The sequence below is a fragment of the Astyanax mexicanus genome, chromosome 5 (genome assembly GCF_023375975.1).
Source record: "Astyanax mexicanus isolate ESR-SI-001 chromosome 5, AstMex3_surface, whole genome shotgun sequence".
Lineage (NCBI taxonomy): Eukaryota > Metazoa > Chordata > Actinopteri > Characiformes > Acestrorhamphidae > Astyanax > Astyanax mexicanus.
Genome location: NC_064412.1, coordinates 18,782,517 through 18,802,814, shown reverse-complemented (window position 1 = coordinate 18,802,814; position 20,298 = coordinate 18,782,517). Strand labels below are relative to the sequence as shown.

The following is a 20,298-nucleotide window of genomic DNA, read 5'->3' as shown; positions in this document are numbered from 1 at the left end:
GCAGCAGTTTTGATTGGTCCACTGAGCCTTATGTTCCCGCCCACACCATCCTACCTTTGCGGTTTAAAATGCAGAGTGGCACATGGATGCAAACACACTCTATGCTGAAGTCTGAACGTGCCCTTCTGCTGCCCAAAGAAGTAAAAAACAGCTTTAAGGGCTAGGGGATAAAATGGGATTTGGCCTCCCAAAGGTATCTTAACCAGAGGTCTTCTGCCCTCCTCCTGGAGAGCTACCTTCCTGCACGTCTCAGCTTAAACCCAAATCTAACACACTCCGTTCAGCCAATCAAGGGCTTCTGAAGTAGGTGGATTAGGTTGGGTGGATTAGGGATGTGATCCAAAGTCTGTAGGAAGGTCTTTCTCCTGGGGCAGGGCTGGAGATTTCAGTGTTCCAGATATTTTTTTAAAGATATATTTCTTTTCTCACAATGGTGTTTGTGTGTGTGCATGAGTTTTATTTATCATTTATTTCTCCTTTTTGTTCTTTTCTTGTGTAAGAAGATCTAAGTCTAGTTCCACTCTTTACTGTCTTCACTTTCTGTGTGTCTCCACAGTGTCCCTCATGATCCTTGTTTTGTTCTGAGCTTGAAAGCGAGTCTGTGTGTCTGTCCTCCTGTGATGTGTGATGTATGATGAACACAGTGGTTATTAGAGGAGAAGTCTGGTGTAAAATTGACTTAAAGATAAAGAGTACAAACATTTGTTGAATACCCTAACTCCATTCTTCCACATCTTTTTTGAGATCCAGTCATTTTTTACAGTTTGTCCAAACTTGCTTCAGAATGGATGGTATGGGGCATATTTTGCCCCTGCAGATAAATCGCTTTTTCACACCGTTATCCAGGCTCAATTGATGTTGCAACCCGTAGCGTGACCTAATTTTTTTTTTTTTCCTTTACATTAAGATGGCAGCGGCAAGCGATTACGTTACCCAAGGGGTTGTAAACAGTGTTGTTTAATGAGCTTCTTGTGCACTTTTAAAGTTATTAATGTCTCGTTTTAAATGTCAGGGCTCTCTGGATTCTACTAATGAGGTGTGGAGCTACTTTGAGCGTGGAGAGCAGTGTAAAAAAAAAAAGATTTATCTGCAGGGGCAAAATATATGCCCCATATCATCCATTTAAAGCATATTTACTGTAAATAAATTACTGGTTCTCAGAAAGCTGTGGGAGAACAGAGGTGGTGCATTCAGCAAAGGTTAGTACTCTTTATCAAGTCAATTTCACACCGGAGTTCTCCTTTAACCCTGGTCCTGTTCTGCAGCCTGGTTATCCTCTTGGTCCTGTTTTCCCCACTCTAACACTCACTTCAGCTCAAAAATAGCTCTTTAATCAGCTGCAGAGTTGTTTTTTCTGCTGTGTTAGAGCAGGGATGGATCAGAGTAGAATGAACAGAGGTGCTTCAGGACCAGTGTCAGCAACCACTGGATGGACTGGCAGCATGTTTAAATACATGTGTGTTGGTGTGTGAGTGTGTGTGTGTGCACATGCCCTCAGCACCCCGTCCCCTGTCCCCGTCCCCTCATGTCCTACTTGTCGCTGTGCTCTACAGAACAGTGAGCAGCTGAGAGACACCGACTCGGACCTCATCCTGACGGACGCTGACCTGGCGCTGACCTACGGCGACACGGCCATCACGGCCAACGGCGCCTCGTCCGCCTCGGGCTCCAGGGGCCTGAACGGCAAGCGCAACGGAAGCACGTCAGAGGAGGCACTGGAGCGAGAGCTGGACACGCGAGAGCAGGAGCTGCTAAGTCGGGGAACGAGGCTTGTTTTCCCCATAGAGGACCATGCCTGACCACTATCTATCTGACCACACTCGCTCCATCACTTTCTCCCTCTCTCTTATTCTCTCCCTCTCTCTCTCTCTCTCTCTCTGTCTTTCTCTCTCCCAGCCACACTCTGACTGTGCCCTCCACCCCTCCTGATGCTTCACTCCATCTGACCAGGCCCCTTTCCAAAGACATTAATTAACACAAGGGGTGAAGAAATGTACGGAAACTTACGAAGAAACTGTAAAGACTGAAGGATGAGAAAAAGATGGAGAGATGTGGATGGGTGAAATGGGTTTTGAGAGGGTTTGAGAGTCTGACGAAGAGAAGAATATCGCTCGTTTACTGGACTTGGCATACAGGAAAAAAAAAAAGAAACTGGGTCTGGGCCACTTATAGTGACCCAGGCACACTGATATGATACGAATGGCCATAATTATATACTGTGATGATCTTCTGTTCCACTGTTTCTTTTTACTTGTGATGAGGGAATAGGAACCCCCCTCCTCCTTTGTGGGAAATATGTGCAGCAGTGTGTTGAGGAGCAGCTGTGGGCATTCGTAATGTGGTTTATATATATCGGTATGCGTGTGGTTGGGTGCAGATGTTTGAGAAAACCAGCCGCAGCAGCAGCAGAAGAAGCAGCTGCTTCTAGCATGTCAATCATCTTCATTTTATTCCATCCAACCTCAATTTTCAATTGCAAATGCTGTTTAAAACTTGAACGTAGCATACAGGTAGAAGTAAGTCTGCCTGACGAAACAAATGTGTGTATGTCATTTTCATGCTGTTTGCTCATTTCCATATGCACTCTTTTATCTCGTCAACCAACCATCACTCCAAGGAAAGCCATAGAACATCTGGCAAGCTTCTCTAGATCAGCTCTACAGTCATGTAGTGTCTATAATGCGCTATTTGCGTGTAATTGAGTGGTGATTTTTACTCATTTTTACTATTCGTATTCTTAAACATCCATGCATACACATACTGCTCTTCACTGTTCCATTATACACAATGAATGACAAGATACAATCTGTGAAATTTGTTTAACATCCTCCTTTTTTTTTTGCCACTTTGCATAATGTGTTCCAGCTAATGTACACTACACCATCTGTAGTTTGCATAAGCCGAAGGCATCATCTCTCTTGGTTGTGGTCATCCAGCTCCCGCAGTAGGTTTTGAATGCCATTGTCTGTTCATGTACATGAACATGAATCGACACAACTCTAGCGTCCAGCTGTGTTTACGCGTGACACGCTGTGACTTCAGCACTTTAGCAGCTGGTTGGACGTCACCCAAGTGTCCCCCCACCCCCACCCCACGATTGCTTTCTCCACAACAGTGGCTCTGTTGTCACAGGCTCACATGACACAGCCTGTGAGAGATGACTTGGAAAGAGTTTACTAACTTTTTTTTTTATTATTATTATTCGACATCCATTGTAAATATAACAAATGTCACACGCAGCTCGTCACTCCATTGTTCTGCTCAGCAGGCTTAGCCATCTGGAAAGCTTCTGCACACAGCTAAACACAGCTGTACACAGCAGCAGAAGCCTGCATGTGCACTTTTTCTCACTTTTTCTCAGTCTAGTCTGGAACTGGGGGTCTGAGCTGCATAAACCAGTGTGCTGGTGCTTATCGTAGCTGCTTTGCCTCGCAAATTCTGAAACTGGACAGCTGGAACTGGACTAACGCCAGTGCAGACGTTAAAAAAAATGAAATGCTCTGGAGTGTCGGTTCATGTCCTAAGTGATTTTTGCATTTTCTATATCAGCAACACAATACGAATGCCACATTTAGAAGCAAAGCAGCTGGCTCAAAACTGAGTAAAGGCTGCAGTTGTTCAGCAGAAATGTGGAACAAAAGCGTAGAAAACTGACTAAATAGATTTGTGGGCGGCGCATGTGGTATTTGTCTGAATGTAGTTTGTCGGGGGTTCAAGCCGCTCTGTTACACCTCCTGTACACCCACAAAAGCTCCCACCATTCCTGCAGTGTTTTGTTCTGACAGTATCTGGAATAACAGGCTTCGAACGCAAAGCAAGATTAGTCAGTTGTAGAGGCGTGTGCTTTGATGACTAATCTAAACGATTAATGTTATTAATATAAATGGCTGCTTTAAAAAAAAAAAAAAAAAAAAAAGAGCTTCTGGAACAATCCACATTTCACATCTCTCATATAGCTTTAATGCTAGAACCACCAAACATGGCATTAACTCTAACTCTCATGGTTTTCCCCAGTTAAGCTTGATTACCTATTATAATTAACTATTTACTAATATGGGGTTTATATATCAAATGTTTATTGTCTTATGAATTATACAGTATTATTGGGGCAGTTTCCCAGTCCGGGATTAAGCCACACAACATTTTGAATGCAGATTTTCCATTGAAATTAAAATATAGTCTACGATTAGGTTTAATCTCTGTCTAAGAACTTCAACATTGAGTTTAGAAAATCCACAAATTGCTTAATAAGGTTCAAAACATATTTTAACAGTTCCTTTTGTAAAATAGGAGTGGGAATGTCAGGCTTCTTCAAAAAAGATTTTCTCAACTGCGGACTGGGCCTTTTTTTTTTTTCTTTTCTTATTTTATCGAAGGACTATCACAGACCTGAGAGCAAACTGTGAAATCAACCATGTGTTGTTTGAGATCTGCTGGGAAGCATTTTTCAGTTGCTGTATGAGCAAACATATTTATAAAGATTTAAACAAACAAAAAAACTCCTAGTGCCAGGTTTTGCATCTTTCATTAGAATCCCAGTCCTGGCCTGGCTATTATGAAGGTTGGAAGGTTGTCGATTGTTGATAATCGCACTTTTTGTTATAGGTGATTTAGCTAGTAATGTTCCTGGGGCGTGATAAGTCAGCCCCAATCTGAAGAACGTGTTCCAGTGTGGTTCTGCACCAACTGTGGTTAAAGAGACTTTTTGGAGGTGTTCTAACTGGTTTCCACACGATACCATGATATGATGAATTTGTACATAAGTGTAGGTCATGCTCATGCTCTCCTGTAGCCATCATCTCTCACCTGCTATGTTCTGCATGTTACAAAAAAAGAAGAAGTCAATCAGCAGGATGCCATTTTCTCTGTGAAATACATATAAATATATATACCAAGATGTCCTGTATTGCTCTGACGGCATCCCTATGACTATTCTAGAATTAAAAATGCACTCAGCCTGTCCGACAATATGTGACAAAACTGTGGTATGCATTGTAGTATATTTGTGCGTTCCCCCCAAAAAATTGATGTATTGAACTGGTTTACAGTAGCAATATTATACAAAATGAGGGATTTGCTTTATTTTATGTTATCAAATAAAAACAGTGACGGTGTTTACTACAAAACTATTTTATTTACAATGTTTGTTTTTTCATAAATATCATCATTCACAGAGGATGCAACTGAAATCAGTTGTTAGTTCCCTAGAATACAAATGATAAACATGGCTTTGTCAGACAAAAAATGATACTGTCAACATTCTTGGCCAAACAGAGCTCAACATCACAACATTATTATTATTATTATGGCCTAAACAATCAGAATGCTTCATGTTTTTGTTTGTTTCTTTTCTTTCCCCCTCTTGTTGTTAGTCAGTGTCATCAATTCTGGTCCTGGAAGGTCAAAATTCAGCATAATAAAGTAATTTTAGGGATGCACCAAATATTTAATGTTTGACCACATTACTGTGAAAAGACTGAATAATCTATACCACTCGAAGAATTCGATATTTTTTTATTAGGGATATATTGCAATTTTTTCTCTTAGTATTCTTTTTTTGTCTTTCTGCCTTTTTTAAGTGGCAGTAAAAGGCTCACACTGCAGGTCATCTCCTCCCTCAGCAGTGCTTGGATAGGCCAAATGTTTCATTTCGGTGCGTGCCTAGTAATTTTAGTGATCCAACACAAACAGAGAAGTAGGATTTAATTAGTTTCTCACACAAAACCTTGTATTCTTATTTTTGCTGCATTTTTAACATACTTTTTGGCTTTTATTGTTATTATTTTTTTATTATTAATTTTCCTCCAATGCTCCAATGTCTTGCAATACAATCTTCTCATTGTCTTTTCAAAGACAAATTGCTGAACTCTGACCTTCCCTAACCAGACCTAATCAATACTAGTGTAAGTAAATGTCTAATGTTTAAACATTCAAATGTTTGGCCATCATACACTGTGTGTTTGTTGTGTTGTGCACACACATCTTAGAGGCTGCTGGGCTACGTAAGCAGACCCACACTGTCACAGCAAGGTGAGTGAGTGTGTGATGGCTGAGGCATTAAATGGATTATTACACAATCTGACACAATCAGTCTGTAAACTGTAGGGAAAACTGCCTCACATTTCTTCCCATTTCAGTCACTGTGGCCTGTGCAGATGGATCTGGACTCTGGCTAGGCTGGTCAGACATTACAGACATTACAGAGGGCTTCACTGAAACTGACGTGTATGTGGATGCTGATCTGCTTCTGCTCAGCAGCTTTTTTTTTCTTAATGCAACACTGCCTTCAGGAATGTTTAGATTACACTAGCTCAGAGGAACCTAACAACAACGGCATACCGAAGAAAATCGGTTTCTAAGTTCCCATGTTACAGGCTGACCACACACACATACATGCGCATGCGTGTATATGCACGCACACACACGCACACACACTCATGCAGACTGGCCCAAAAGCCCAGGGCTCCATCTCCTGTGGCTGATTAGGGGCTGTTGGGGATTGGAGAAGGATTAGCGCTGATGAAATCTGGCCGTCAGGACACAGCCCGGACTGACGCGCTCGCTCTCTCTCTCTCTCTCTCTTCACGTAACACTCTTCCGTGTTTCCATGTCACATTTAAACTCACTCCGTTGGTGTTTTTCTCTGGGGTTGCAGATCATGATGGGTTTGGTCATTTGAAGCCAGTGAGTTTTTGCCAGTGTCCTTCATGTTGGTCATTCTGTCTGGCTCTGCCTGCCGCAGCTTTGAAGGCCACACCCAGAAAAGAACACATTCCTAGTGTCAGTCCAGTCCTCGCAGCTCAGTGCTGGTCTTCACACCTCCTGCTGCTGCTGCATTAGCTCCGCCTCCAGTCTCTGCTCTTCTCTCACAGTTCTCCTCCTCAGGCTTCTGCAATGAAAAAAGGCAGATTTTCACTTACTGGTACATGACTACTTTTATTTAGATATTCTACTTCATTCATCCCTGAAAAGAAAATAATCAGTTATATAGCAGATAGTATAGCAGATATTTACAGGCATACTTTTTAAAGCATCTGTATGCACACATTTGGTTTTAAGTGTAGTATTTAAATTTCTTTTACACTGAAAGCTGTAATATTCTTGAGTAGAGAGGGAAAAAATATTTAAATAAATGGGATTGATGTGTTTCTGCTACTATTCCTGCAAAACCAAATATGGGATTTTTTTCTGGCCACAACAAATTATCATGGTTACCTGAGCAACATGAAGATATCAGAACAGATAACTTGGTCTTTAATCAAAAATACCCCACTGAATTAGAACTGCAGAGAGTTGGCGAGCTAATAAAGAGTGCAACAGAGTCCTTGCTAAAAATGACCATATTCATCCACTTAGAATGAAGCCTGCAACACAATGCACGTTTTAAAAGAACTTGTGCAATCATAGATTCTCATAAGAGTGATCTCTAAATCAACAGAACTACTTTATTATTCTGTATACCTCTGGTACAAAATAAAAGTGCATTAAGTATATATATATATATATATATATATATATATATATATATATATATATATATATATATATATATATATTTAACATGGCAAAGTACTTTTAAGGACTTTTAAAATTAAAACTAATATGTTCTTAAATACCATGTGGGTATTGAATATGGATGGATGTTCTTAAATACATAATAATTGAACAATTTTGAAACAACTTATGCCAACTTAAATATATTTAAATTGAAATTAAGCTATATTTAAATACAACATAAAAAAGCATTAGATTGTACTTTTTTCGTATCACCTTAACTTAAGTAGACTTGAGTATGTTTTTTTTACATAATTTTTAATACACTTAAAGTTTATTGTAAATGTAATACTTTACGTATTATGCATATATTAATGACACTGGAAAAATAAAATACACTAAAATGCACTTTACGCCATATTTAATAGCCAAGACATATATATTTTCTATCAATGCATCTACTTTTAAGCATATTGTTAAAAAAATACATGTTATGAAAAAACAGAAAAGTATATTTAATGTGTATTTTCATAAAGAAAATTTTTCGTTAATTGAAATGTATTTTTATTATTATCTACCTAATTTGGAAAAAGTATACTTCCTTGTCACAAGGCACTCCTCTTATCAAGAGGGTCAAAATTGCTTGAAAGACGATCCATGTACCCTGGTGGTTTACAGCTTTCATCAAAGTATAAACAAAGATGATGTTTCACCTTCTGTAACATTGAGGTCACTCCAGAAAAGGTAAGTACATTTCAGTCTGAAAAAAATATAAGTTAGTGGGTTTTCTCTGCTGGATCAACATGGATCTATTGGAATTAATAATTTACTACACATGCAAAAAAAGTCTTTGACAATTATATCTGTACTACAACAAACAGTATTTGTAATTAGTATGCAACTGGGATGCAATCTATGTGTGCTTCCTGGCAAATGAACCCATAAAGTGGCCTTAGTGGTGCCATGACCTACAAGCCTAATGTGCTGTTACCCAAATGAGCGACAAAGTAAACGTATTCTACCCACGCTGCCTGTGGTGCACTGTGTCCAACCACTCACAAGGGCACAGACTTCTTTAACAGGCCATCATTATTTCCACTGTTCTTCCTGTGGTGAAGAACGTACCCTGCATGCACTGTGTGTGGTGATCGATGAAGGTACATCCTCTAACTCTCCTATGATAAAAGCGTCACTGAATCCTTTAAACCACAGGCTTATTATTCAGTAACCAGGCGTCTAACGTACACAGCTCGGTTCACACTGTGGCATAGACCAAGTTACAAGTGTTCCACCCAGTGTTCTACAGGAACTCCTGAGGTAGATTACAGCCGTAGTGAATTACGTATTTAAAAACACACACACACTAGTGCTGGGCGGTATGACCAAAAATGTTTATCACAGTATTTTTCAAGATTCTGATGGTTTCATGGTTTATCACAGTGTTTTTTTTTATCTTATCTTATTTATTAATTAAGTCTTAAAAGTAAGGCTTTGATTAGTATTGGGTTTACTTTGTCCCACAAAATTACACAATATATACAAATAATCAGACATCATTATCAGAAAAAACAGCTGAAGAATATAAACAATATTCCAACAACTTTAACACAACTTCCTTGTTACATAGTTCCATAAACACTACGTGGACCTAAAATACTTTTTTTAAAAGCTCTATTTCACAAGTAAGACACAAGTTTTATATCAATTTACAATGTGTTATTATTGAAGCTATTAAAAGTATTACAGTATTAAAACCAATTCCCTTTTTTTCTCTAGTTAACAAATAAACTGTTCACAAACAAATTCAGTGTGCATTAAAATTATACTTCAAGCTACAGTACTGATATTATTATTATTTTTTTTTTTGTGAAAAATACATACCGATTCTAAATTCCCCTTCGGTATACCGTATAAACGGGTATATCACCCAGCACTAACACACATTATACCATATAGCCCTATATATGGAAATACAACACCAAATCAAAAAATGTTGGGACAGTATGGAAAATACAAATAAAAAAGCAGTGTCTCTTAAATTTACTTGAAATTTAATTTGATTATAGACAGAATTAAACCATGATCATTCATGTTTTGTCTGCCCAAAACTTAATTTCATTTGTTTTTATACATATGTACCAGCAATTTATACCTGCAACAAATTCTAAAATAAAGTTGGGATGGAGGCAATAGAGAGAGATATAAATAAATAAACTGTGATTTTATGTAGACGATAAACAGGTAATTGTAATTCTAATTGTGTAAAGAAGCAGTATCCCTGAAAATCTTTGAGGAGCAAAGCTGAGCAGAGGATTCTACTTTTGTAACATATGTGTGAGAAAATGGCTAAATAATTAAAAAACAATGTTTCTAAAAGAAAAGACTGGAATGGATTTTACTGTATAATATCATTCAAAGACTCAAGTAATGTAAATAAATTTTACTAGGTAAAAGGTAAGGGCACAAGCTTAAGCTAAACACCCATGATCTTAAAATGTCCTTAGATGGCCCTGCACCAAGAGCAGTCATTCAGCAATAGCTAATAAAAACCCCTGTTAAATTAAGTATTGGTAAGAATGTTCATATCAAAGAAGCTGGTAGAAAAAAGTGGGCAGTGTAGCTTTTTTTTGTGCAATCAACAGAGTGACCTTTATATCTTATGATTCCCACAGACCAGCCCTGATTTAGCTCATATAGCAGTGTGTGAGAGGAATGTGTGAGGCGTTAGTGGCTCTCTTTTCTCTTTGACACCAAAACACTTTGCTCAGCATTCAGAACTCACTCTTTTACACCTCAAAGACGCTACAGTCACCTCTGAATCATCGGGTAGCACACGCAACAGCTATAGCGGTGAGGTGCGAATGGCTTGGTCATTTGTTGCTGCCACCAGAAAGTAAATTTAACTGTCACCTCTTCTTCTAAAATACTGGTTGGCACAGAAATAAATTAATCCTGCTTTCAATTGGAGCTTTAATGCCACAATTTACTAGTTTCTAGTTCCAACTCGAACGCTCCAGCAAGTGGGATTTTCAACTCAGAAAGTCAGAAGAGTCTCACCAATCCTGAATTCAGAATCCAAGATGGCTGCATAGCACATCAACAATAGTAAAAGTAGTAGCATTATAGAGTTTACTAGCACTTCTACCTATTTGTGTCCAAATAAAATCTGACATACACATAGTTCTATGTACAGGCTTTTTTTGTCTGTGGTCATGTTTAAATGGTGTTTGGAAGTACAAAATACTGCATAATGCATTGTTATCATTAACTGGTATCGCTAGCTAACAATGCTAGTAGACATCCGAAATCTGAGGTAAATGGAAATTAGAATAATATTATAACTATCATTATTTTATTTCATTTTATTTTAAATTATGTTTTGGGTCAATTTGACTCCATTCAGTGTTTAAAGTCTATGATAAAATGACATATTAATTTTGTAATTCATATTTGATATCTTATTTTTCTTACTTTGATAAAGACAATGAGTAAAATAATATTATAAATAAACATATTATATATTCAAACTTTTTTCTTTTTTTACAATACTTAAATTAGTATTATATATATTTTTTATTATAATAAAATAATAATAATAATGCCAGAACCACTGATAACTCATCAAATAAGCATAACATAACTGGCACATAAACTTTGCTAATATGTTTAATTATAATAATTTTCTGATGGTTTAAATTACTGGGCTTATTGTTTTATCTATAAACTACGGACAACATTTCTAAATTAAAATATTGTCATTTAGAGCATTTATTTTGCAGAAAATGAAAAAATGTCTGAAGTAACAAAAAAGATGCAGAGCTTTCTAATTAAAAATGTACTGAATGATGTTTAAAAGATCTCTAACCAACGACAAAGAGCCTAACCCACTGACACACTACACCAGAAACAAAGCTGACCTGCATTTGTTCACCCTTATATATTTTAGCTCCTTCATCAGCAGTTTTTCTTGCCATGAGAAATGTTTCTGTAATTGTTAAAACAAACATGACAGGCAAATACATTTTGTCCTATGTATCCCATCTCATAATAGAACATGCTTCTGCACTCATACTCTAATTGATGCTGCAGTGTAGTATCACTATAATACAAATTTAATGGCTCCAGTGAGGTTTAGAAGGGGCTTAGCTTTAGCTGCTTAGCTTTGCTGATCATCAGCAAGCTCCTGCTGAATCAAGCTAAATAGTAATTCGCTTACAGCAAAGGCAGTGCTATGTTTCTTGTATACAGCAGGACGGAAATGAGAAGGATATAAATAGGTGGCTGAAATGTGACAGAAAGTTTTGATCACATGATCGTAGGGGTTTTCTGTGCACTTGAGGAAGTAAACATCAGAGACCCGACCTGCTGATATTTAGAACAAGCAACACAAACATGGCTTGTTTTTTATGCACTCTGTATTTATATTGATAAATGGTGGGTATTAATCTTATGGCAGATCAAGCTGCTTCCTTTTCAAGTAGATCTGCATTTGCATGGCTGACAGAGAAACTTGCATTTACAACATTTAGCTGATGCTCTTATCCAGAGTGACTTGCAAGGTTATTCCAATTACATATGTGGGCCAAGGTACTGTTAGGAGTCTTGCCCATGGACTCTTATTGGTATAGAGCAGTAGGGGTGGGCGATAGCGATATGGCCCTAAAATAATATCACAATATTTCATGGTATTATCGCGATAACGATACTCTTGGTGATATGACAAAAAAATAAAAAATACACTACTGCAACAAAACAAAACTTACATTTTATTATTGTATACGATATGATTTTGCCCACCTCTAACTAAGATAAAAAAAACAAGAATTTTAGCAGATTTGTAACAGAAGTCAATGATTTATAATGTCATGATACTACCAATAATAATGCACTCCAAATATCTCCATATATCCAGGATTAAAATAAAATAAATGATACTGAACAGATATAATCTGCCTATAGTAGTTATTTAATAGGAAATGAGAACAGAGCGAATTTTTCTTTTGCTTAAAACCAAAAAAGTAGTACCCTGATGTGATAATAAGGGGTGGGTGATATGGCTCGATATTTCAGGGTATAATATCGTTTATGATATTTAAATGTTGACGATGGCACACCTCTATAGAGCAGTATAGTCACCCAGACTGGGAATTGAACCCTAGTCTCCAACATATTGTGCTAGCTCACTGGCATGCAGTGGTGTTATCCACTGCACCATACCAACCACACTTAAGAAACGTTTTTCGTCTTTAAACATGTCATCATTCGTACAGCCTTACAAAACATTCAGTGAAGCTTCCTCACTCCATTCAAACCATAGCTAAATTACATGTAAATGAATGTAACATTCACCCAGCTACTAAGCATGACTTTACATAGTGCCAAATCAGATCAATCCAGTATTAAAGATTTTATCATTTACACGTGTCACAGCCATAAACGCAGAGCACATTCCCTATTGTCTCAGTTCCTGTTCACACCTCTCACTTTTCTTCCGTTTTCTAGTTAAACGGGACTTCCCATGCCTCTCTTCTGATCCAGACTGTTTTTCTGCCAAACTGCTTTACTGAAGGACCCAACTCCATTTAGTCTATGTTCACATTACTAGGCTAATGTCACTCAAATCCCATTTTTTATCACCTTAATGTGACACAGATCAGAATTTACTTATTAAAATAAAATAAAAATATTACAGATGTGTCTTGGCCTGGGTGCACTGGATTTCAATGTGTCATTTGCGTCACTTGCTCACAACGTGACAATGACCTCATCAAATCCAGACAGAAACGACCAAATGCGACGATCTAAGAACAGCACACAAAGATTTGTTACTGATGTTAACTTTAAAACCATAGCAACCAATGCGAATACGTTTGTGATGGTCTCGACACACATATCCGATCTGATCATTTCCATAAAACAATGTGGACAGTCATCTCCCAATTGATCAACAAATCTGATCTGCAGTCTAAACATGGCCTAATACATTTACACAGGCTATGTTCAAATTATCAGGCTAATGTAAGTCAAATCAGATTTTTTGCCTCTGACACAGATCAGATTTTTCAGGGCTGTGTGGAGAAGATCAAATCCAGATTTCTATCTAATTCGTGGGCAAGTGACATAAATGTGAATGTCACATCAGATTGAATGCGTCTTTTTGCCTGTGTGCATGCAATCAAGGCTGTAATCATCAGCCAGCACCAGCAGTGCAGCAGACCAATGGAGAGGATGTGCATGAACATGTAAATAAGTGTGATCTGAGCAAAAAATCTGAATTAATTAATGAAGATTGTAATGTGAAAAAGTAACCAAAGCTCACAGACAGACCACCGTCACATTTGTTGTTACAAGTACTGATGAATTGATGCAGAAATTTCAATCCTGATGATTCTTTTTGAAACAACAAGTTTTACACGTTTTACTGAATAGTTTTCTGTTAGTAGTGAAATGAAGACACATCAGTGTAATTTATTCAACTGATGTGGGAAAGTGAGAAAAGGCTGACTGTAGCAAAGAATGTGCAAGATAAAAAGTATGTTTAAATTCACTGTAGGTGTCATGATGAATTCAGTTTGTATCACACACAAGAAGCTATCCAGGGCAAAAACAGCACATCAGCATCAAGCAAATATAAGCATATATATATCTACAGGAAGCAGGAAAAAAGCCAAACTCAGATAAAAACATTTCAAAACCCTCACAATTCAGAGAACTTTTGCTTGCTGTGTAGTTGGAGTATGACAGCCTACATTTAGATAGTTATCTTCAGTAAAAAACATTTTTAGAGACAGAAATATCTTGGATAGCAAGTGGAGAGTGGAAATGTGCTGCTAAGCTATTAGCTGGAATTTGCTTTGTTCAGCATATTCTAGCTCCAGTACTCTAGCCCTCATACACGTACAGGTGTTCACTCCAGGTTTTTCCTACTACAACACACCTGATTCAGCTAAACATGTTACTCAGATGGAGGGAAAACAAAACGTGTTGATGCAGCTGGACCTTCTAGACTGGAGCTAGAAAATGCTGGTTCTTAACCGCTCCAGTTCATTTATTCAGAATGTTAGTTATTATTATAATTAGTGTTATATTGTTGATAATAAGTATCCAAACTTATTGGCTTCTTTTTGCAAGTTTCTTGATTTAAAAAAAAATGTTTTGTGTGAACTGATTCCCCTTAGGCTGTGTTCACATAAACCAGGTTGGTGGAGCTGAACTGATAAAGGAGATCTTTTTGTGCTGATATGAAAAATAACACTAAACAAAACTCTGTTGCCAAAACATGAGAACAGTAGCTCATCACATATGAAAAAAACCTTAACAAAAAACAAAACTGTTAATTTTATTCTATAATATTATATATTTATAATATCATGCTATGGTCTGGGCACCACAGTTAAAAATCTTAGTGTGAATAGTTAATGTGTTGTTTGTTCCAAAATTTGCTATTTTTTAAAAATTCTATTCAATCTTTCTTTTGCCCAAAGCACGATTGATTCACTACATGCTTAACAGTAGGAGAACAATATTTTTTATTCATTACTAGTGATGATAACCACATTTTTGTGGAAGATATATTGTCCCAGAAAAAAACACAATAAAGGATATTACTTGACCAATTTACACAACTGATAATAATAATTTAATAGAATAATAATGCCATTACACAATTTTAAAGCACAGTAAACTTTTCATTAATAATGGAAGAGGTATATATAATTTTGTGCATCTGAACAATTGTAAGGAAACACAATGGACGAACATAAATGATTTAGCTTATCTCATATATTGTATAATAAGTACATAACAAAATTATTATAACAGCCCTTTTAATTACTGCATCCCTTATTTTTCAAACATTCTTTTGCTCGTTTATACCAAACACTCTATTTTAAATTCACCAGTCCACAGGATTTGTTTAAATGCATCATGAGGCACAGGGAAGGAATGACTCTGTAAAGGTCATACTTATTTGTCAATATTTATCACTGCTTAAGGGTTTCTTTTAGGCAAATGGGGCTTTTAAGCCAATAAGCAGTTCTCTCTATGAGCTCTCTCCTGTTATTGTGTTCCTGTTAACTTGTATTTCTTAATTTCAAAATGAACTAGGGAAATGGCTCAAATTAAAATCTCAAAATGTTTTGCCATGTTCTTAAAGCTTTCTCCTGCTTAGCGGGCCTTAATTATTTTAATGCTTGGTATGCTAGGCAGTAGGGGTTTGTACCGGCTATACTGTAACTGTACCATTGTCTACAGGCAACCATATTTTATACACCCCTTCTAGGCAGTTGTTTAGAAGAGCCAATGGCTGTTGGTTGTCAAGGCAGGAATTCCGAAATTTTCATCATCTGGCCTTTCTTAATGATGATTATAAACAAATATCTTGGGGGTGCCTTACATTTGCATGGTACTTCTTTTTTTCTCCTTACTTCAAACAGAAAAAAAACAGAACTATGAAGTATTTGGTATTTAAACTGTAGCATGCCATTGTACACAGTTTATTTTTATAGCTCACTTTCTTATCTTTTTCTGTTGATATGGAGGCACCTCCACCCTCCAAAACCACCCCTTTACCTTTTTTCTCTTCTAGCCCTGATTGGTTGCCAGATAAAGAAAGCAGATGATGATGATCTGAACTACTGTATGTTGACTACCACATTTCACAATTGCTATATTGCGACAAAACGTAACTTTCCTGTCAGTCATGTTATAGTGTTGAGTTTGGAGGAACTGAGAGAAAATGCTGCTCTTTTTAGATGTTAGATGTCTCGTTATCCTGACCTAATACTTTTTGATCTATGCATCACAGCTCCTCTCTCTGGTTCCTCTTTATTTTCAGCTTTTACAAAATACTGTGTGGAGCTTGTTTTAGTTCATTGTTTATGGATTTAATCTCTTCTTTTGTAATGTAATCTGATTAGTTCAATAATGCTGCTGATGGAACAGACATTAAGGAGCTCTTCTGAACTCCGAGGGATTCATCCCACTGTGCCAAAAAAGCACATGCACTGTTTTTTACTGAGCAGTCGCTTCCCATGGGACTCTGTGGAAAATAGGAGGTGGCAGGCAGTTGGGAAAACAGCATACGGTAATGTGTACACTGAATAGTAATAAGACTGGACCTGTAATATTAGTTTAAATATGCTTTATATGGTATTTCAAATGAGAACACTAAAGTTCTTTGTTAGAGCCAATAAGAAACTAACACAAATGTACAAAACCCAAACAAAAGCAGCTCTGCAAACACTAACAATGGATTTGTTAAGGGATGTCAGTCAAGCGATTCAAAAATGGCTACAATTGTGGCTACAACTATATACAGCTATGGTGTATAAACACAGGGTAGTATTGATGGAGGTGGTGGAACAACACTGTTTACTGTCAGACTGCCTCCTGGCAAACCGTCTCCAAAATCGTACCAGGACTTGCTACAGCTGGACAACTTGATGACCTGGAAAACCTTCCAGCAATTTAAGCAAACCCTCATGCTGACCTATGATATGAACATTTTAGTTATAGTATATAGTTGGCATGAACTGCTGTCTGCTGGAGAACTGTGAACCAGTATTGGTGTTTCTTTTAAGACTTCATTTGAATTTAATTGGTCCGACTGACGTATTTTTCAACTGATAAAAAAAATTACACTACTATACTGCAATAATAACTACAATACTAATATTGGTATACTGTTAGGACTTCTATATGACTGTCTAGTATGATAGTATTCCATTTTGGCATATGCAAAATCTATGTACACATATCCCTAGGGTGATTATCCTCTCGTATTTGATCTTATAATATAATAGCAAAATGATGCAATAACAGCCTTTTAAAGAGCATTCATTTTTGATAGGATAGACAACAAACCAGCTCAATCTTCTTAATGTGATCTCCTTTGAAAAACAGAGATCAGGGATCTGATTATTTTTACCATATTATAATAAGAGCAGTGGCCTGTTGCGCTGTATGCTGGAGTGCTGGACTCTCAGTGTGTATCACGCCACACTGCTTTTCCCCACGCAACACACACAGGAAAGCGAAAGTGGTGTTGTCATGCACTGTAATAGAAGTTACAGAGTGTCTGTTTGGTCTGATTAAATGATGTGAAGATTAGAGTAGCAGTAAAACTGTACTCCCTGTGTGAATGTGTGTGTATAGCCTACTCCCTTCTCCTGACAAGAAATATATAGAAAAATATAGTAAAGCTTCAGTATCAAAAAATAAAAAATAAACCACTAAAAGGTACACTCTTCTAGTTTACACTATGATGATGCTCAGTCACCATACCTCATCATTTCAGACCAGCAATTCCCAGTACACTCCTCTGGGACCTCCAGGCTCACCTGTACCAGGTAAGTAGGTGTTTCTAGTTGATTGGATCAGCTGTGTGGAGATTTCAGCAGTAATTAAGCTGAAGTCAAACTTCAGTGAAGTCACACACTGCAATGTTTGTGTGTTTGGTGCAAAGACTTTTCATTATTTAATATCTTGTTGATTATCCAAATGACTGTACTTATGTGGGTGTGAACAGTTTATTCTGTAACTTTCAAAACTACCCAGATATTATACAGTCATTATATAGTACTATTATTACCACCAGGGAACATTTAAACTAAACAAGCTGAATTGTTTAAATATACACAGATATTTAATTTGTCTGAGAGGGCTGAATAGGAAAAACACAAGTATGCTTAGGTCCCCACAGGTGTACACCACCTGCAGGTCTCTAAGGACTAAGCTGACGTTTATTATCTGTACTAGCTAAATGTGTTAGATCATGACTGGAGCAAATCTCTAAACCATTTTTAGGCCGTGTGACACACATGACCTAATTAAAACTTTCAAGCACACCCAAAAAGCGATTCACATAGATGCATATGCCACTCACACAAATTTTGCATACATAGAAGACTAGCTCGGGTTTCCACACACCATATATGTATGCCATTGCTATTGCTGTCTGCTAACTAGCTTGGTGGGATGTTTGATTATTGTTTCTGGTCAATGCAGTATGCCTACTGATTCAAGCATATGGTATTTTTAGCGAGGGTATTCAGAGGTTTGGAGCCAAGGGAGGCCAGCACAGATTTATGCTGATTCCTCTGTCCTAGCACTAGAAATTTGAAAATAAACGAGTGGGATGAAGTTGGGCTTGTTTGAGCAGGTAAAGCTCAAAAGTGTGCTGGAGTTTAGCCCTCCAGGATCACTAGATCCTCCTCAGTGCTCTACTAGACACTAGAGTGAAAATTATGTAAACATCAGCCCACACAAACACACATGCTCAGACTCCACGGTTCCTTCTGCTTACTTGTACTCTACGTCTGGTCCGGGTTCCTCTTCTGGTAGCCCAGCTGGCGCATGACCTCGCTGCAGTAGGCCTCCACCTGGTTGACCTGCTCCACGTTGAGGCGCTCCCTCCAGGCGTAGATGGCTTCTTTGGCGTCCCGGGACGAGATAAGGAACGGCTTGTCCGAGCTGTATCCTCGACCGCGCGTCATGTTCAGCACGAACTTCTCGAGCTCGGGCGACACCGGCAGGTCCGAGAACCGGTACAGCCGCCGGAGCTCGTCCACGGGCCGCAGCACCAGGTCCTCGTAGCGTATCTGCATGTAGTTCCTGCGCAGCCACGGCGGCGCGTTGGCCACGAGCAGCATGTCTCCGAGCCAGCCGTCGCAGATCAGCTCCATGGCGCTGGCCACGTAGTTCTCGGCGCGGTTGGCGCGCGCGCCGGGCGCGAGCAGGCGGCGGTAGCGGTCTGCGTGCTTTTTGCTGCGCAGCACCTGGATGCTCTCGCGCACGAGCGCCAGCTTGGACTTGAGGCGCGAGTTGTGCACGGCGCGCGGGTCGCGGAACAGCTGCACGACGCGCAGGTTGAGCGCGGGGTCGCGCACGAGCGGAGCCAGCACGCCCACGTCGAGCACCCGCACGTCTTTGATCACCACGGCGCGGTACTTGCGGCACTCGCGCTCGAGCTCGGCGAGGTCGCGGGGCGGGCAGCGCGCGCACACGTCTCCCTGCACGAGCCCCACGTCGCGCTTGCTGTAGGCGGCGCACAGCGGCTCGGAGCAGATCACCTTGTTGGTCTTCCAGCCGAACACGAACGCCGTGCTGACGTTGGCCGCGCCCGCGTACAGCCGCAGCACGGAGAAGTCGCAGCGGAACAGCGAGCTCATCATGTCGCGCACGGCGCCCTGCAGGCTGGCCGCGTCGCCCGGGTACAGCGCCTGCCACATATTCCACATGGGCTCGTAGAGGTAGAAGACGTCCGGGTGCTGGTTGAACAGCTCGCCCAGGAACGACGAGCCCGTCCTCCACGTGGCGTGCAGATAGATGTGGATCTTGGTGTCGTTCCTGATGCCGCCGTCCTCGCCCGCCGCCTCCGTACCGTTACCTCCTCCTCCGGCTCCTCCTGCCGCTCCGCCGCCGATGCCGCTCCACAGCGCCATAGTGTTCTCCAGGTCGGGGCACCTCTGCTGCTGCACTGCATGCTTGGCGTGAGCCGAGTGACCGCGGTAGTCCAGCACGTACGGGACGAGCAGCAGCAGGACCGAGTAGGCGACGATGAGGATGATGTACTTCTTCTGAAGCCTCCTCTTCATTGCCGCAGCGCTCGGCTCGGCGATCCACTCGGATCTGGCGCCCCCGGTACACACAGGACTATCAACAGCCCTCAGCTCCGCTACTTCTGGAAGAGGGGGAGGGAACAAACACGCCCACACCACAGAGACAGAGAGAGAGAGAGAGATAGATAGAGAGAGAGAGAGAGAGAGAGAGAGAGAGAGAGAGAGAGAGAGAGACAGAGAGAGA

At 39.5% G+C, this 20,298-nt stretch overlaps 2 protein-coding genes across 2 annotated transcripts in view; one reads left to right on the top strand and one right to left on the bottom strand.

Annotated features, from left to right (window-relative positions):
- The window catches only part of slc9a7 (solute carrier family 9 member 7), a 75,052-nt gene extending 69,923 nt beyond the window's left edge, over window positions 1–5,129 (top strand). Inside the window, exon 17 of the mRNA XM_022675805.2 lies at window positions 1,554–5,129. Coding sequence (XP_022531526.2) covers window positions 1,554–1,799 — 246 coding nt within the window. The 3' untranslated portion in view covers window positions 1,800–5,129. The remainder of the gene's footprint in view (window positions 1–1,553) is intronic.
- On the bottom strand, window positions 3,895–20,266 carry chst7 (carbohydrate (N-acetylglucosamine 6-O) sulfotransferase 7). Its single transcript, XM_007249094.3, has 2 exons — window positions 18,800–20,266; window positions 3,895–6,889 (listed from the first exon to the last, which is right to left on the bottom strand). Exon 1 carries the CDS (start codon window positions 20,088–20,090, stop codon window positions 18,807–18,809), a length of 1,284 nt encoding a protein of 427 aa, XP_007249156.2. The 5' UTR covers window positions 20,091–20,266; the 3' UTR covers window positions 3,895–6,889; window positions 18,800–18,806.
- Between the last annotated feature and the right edge of the window lie 32 nt (window positions 20,267–20,298).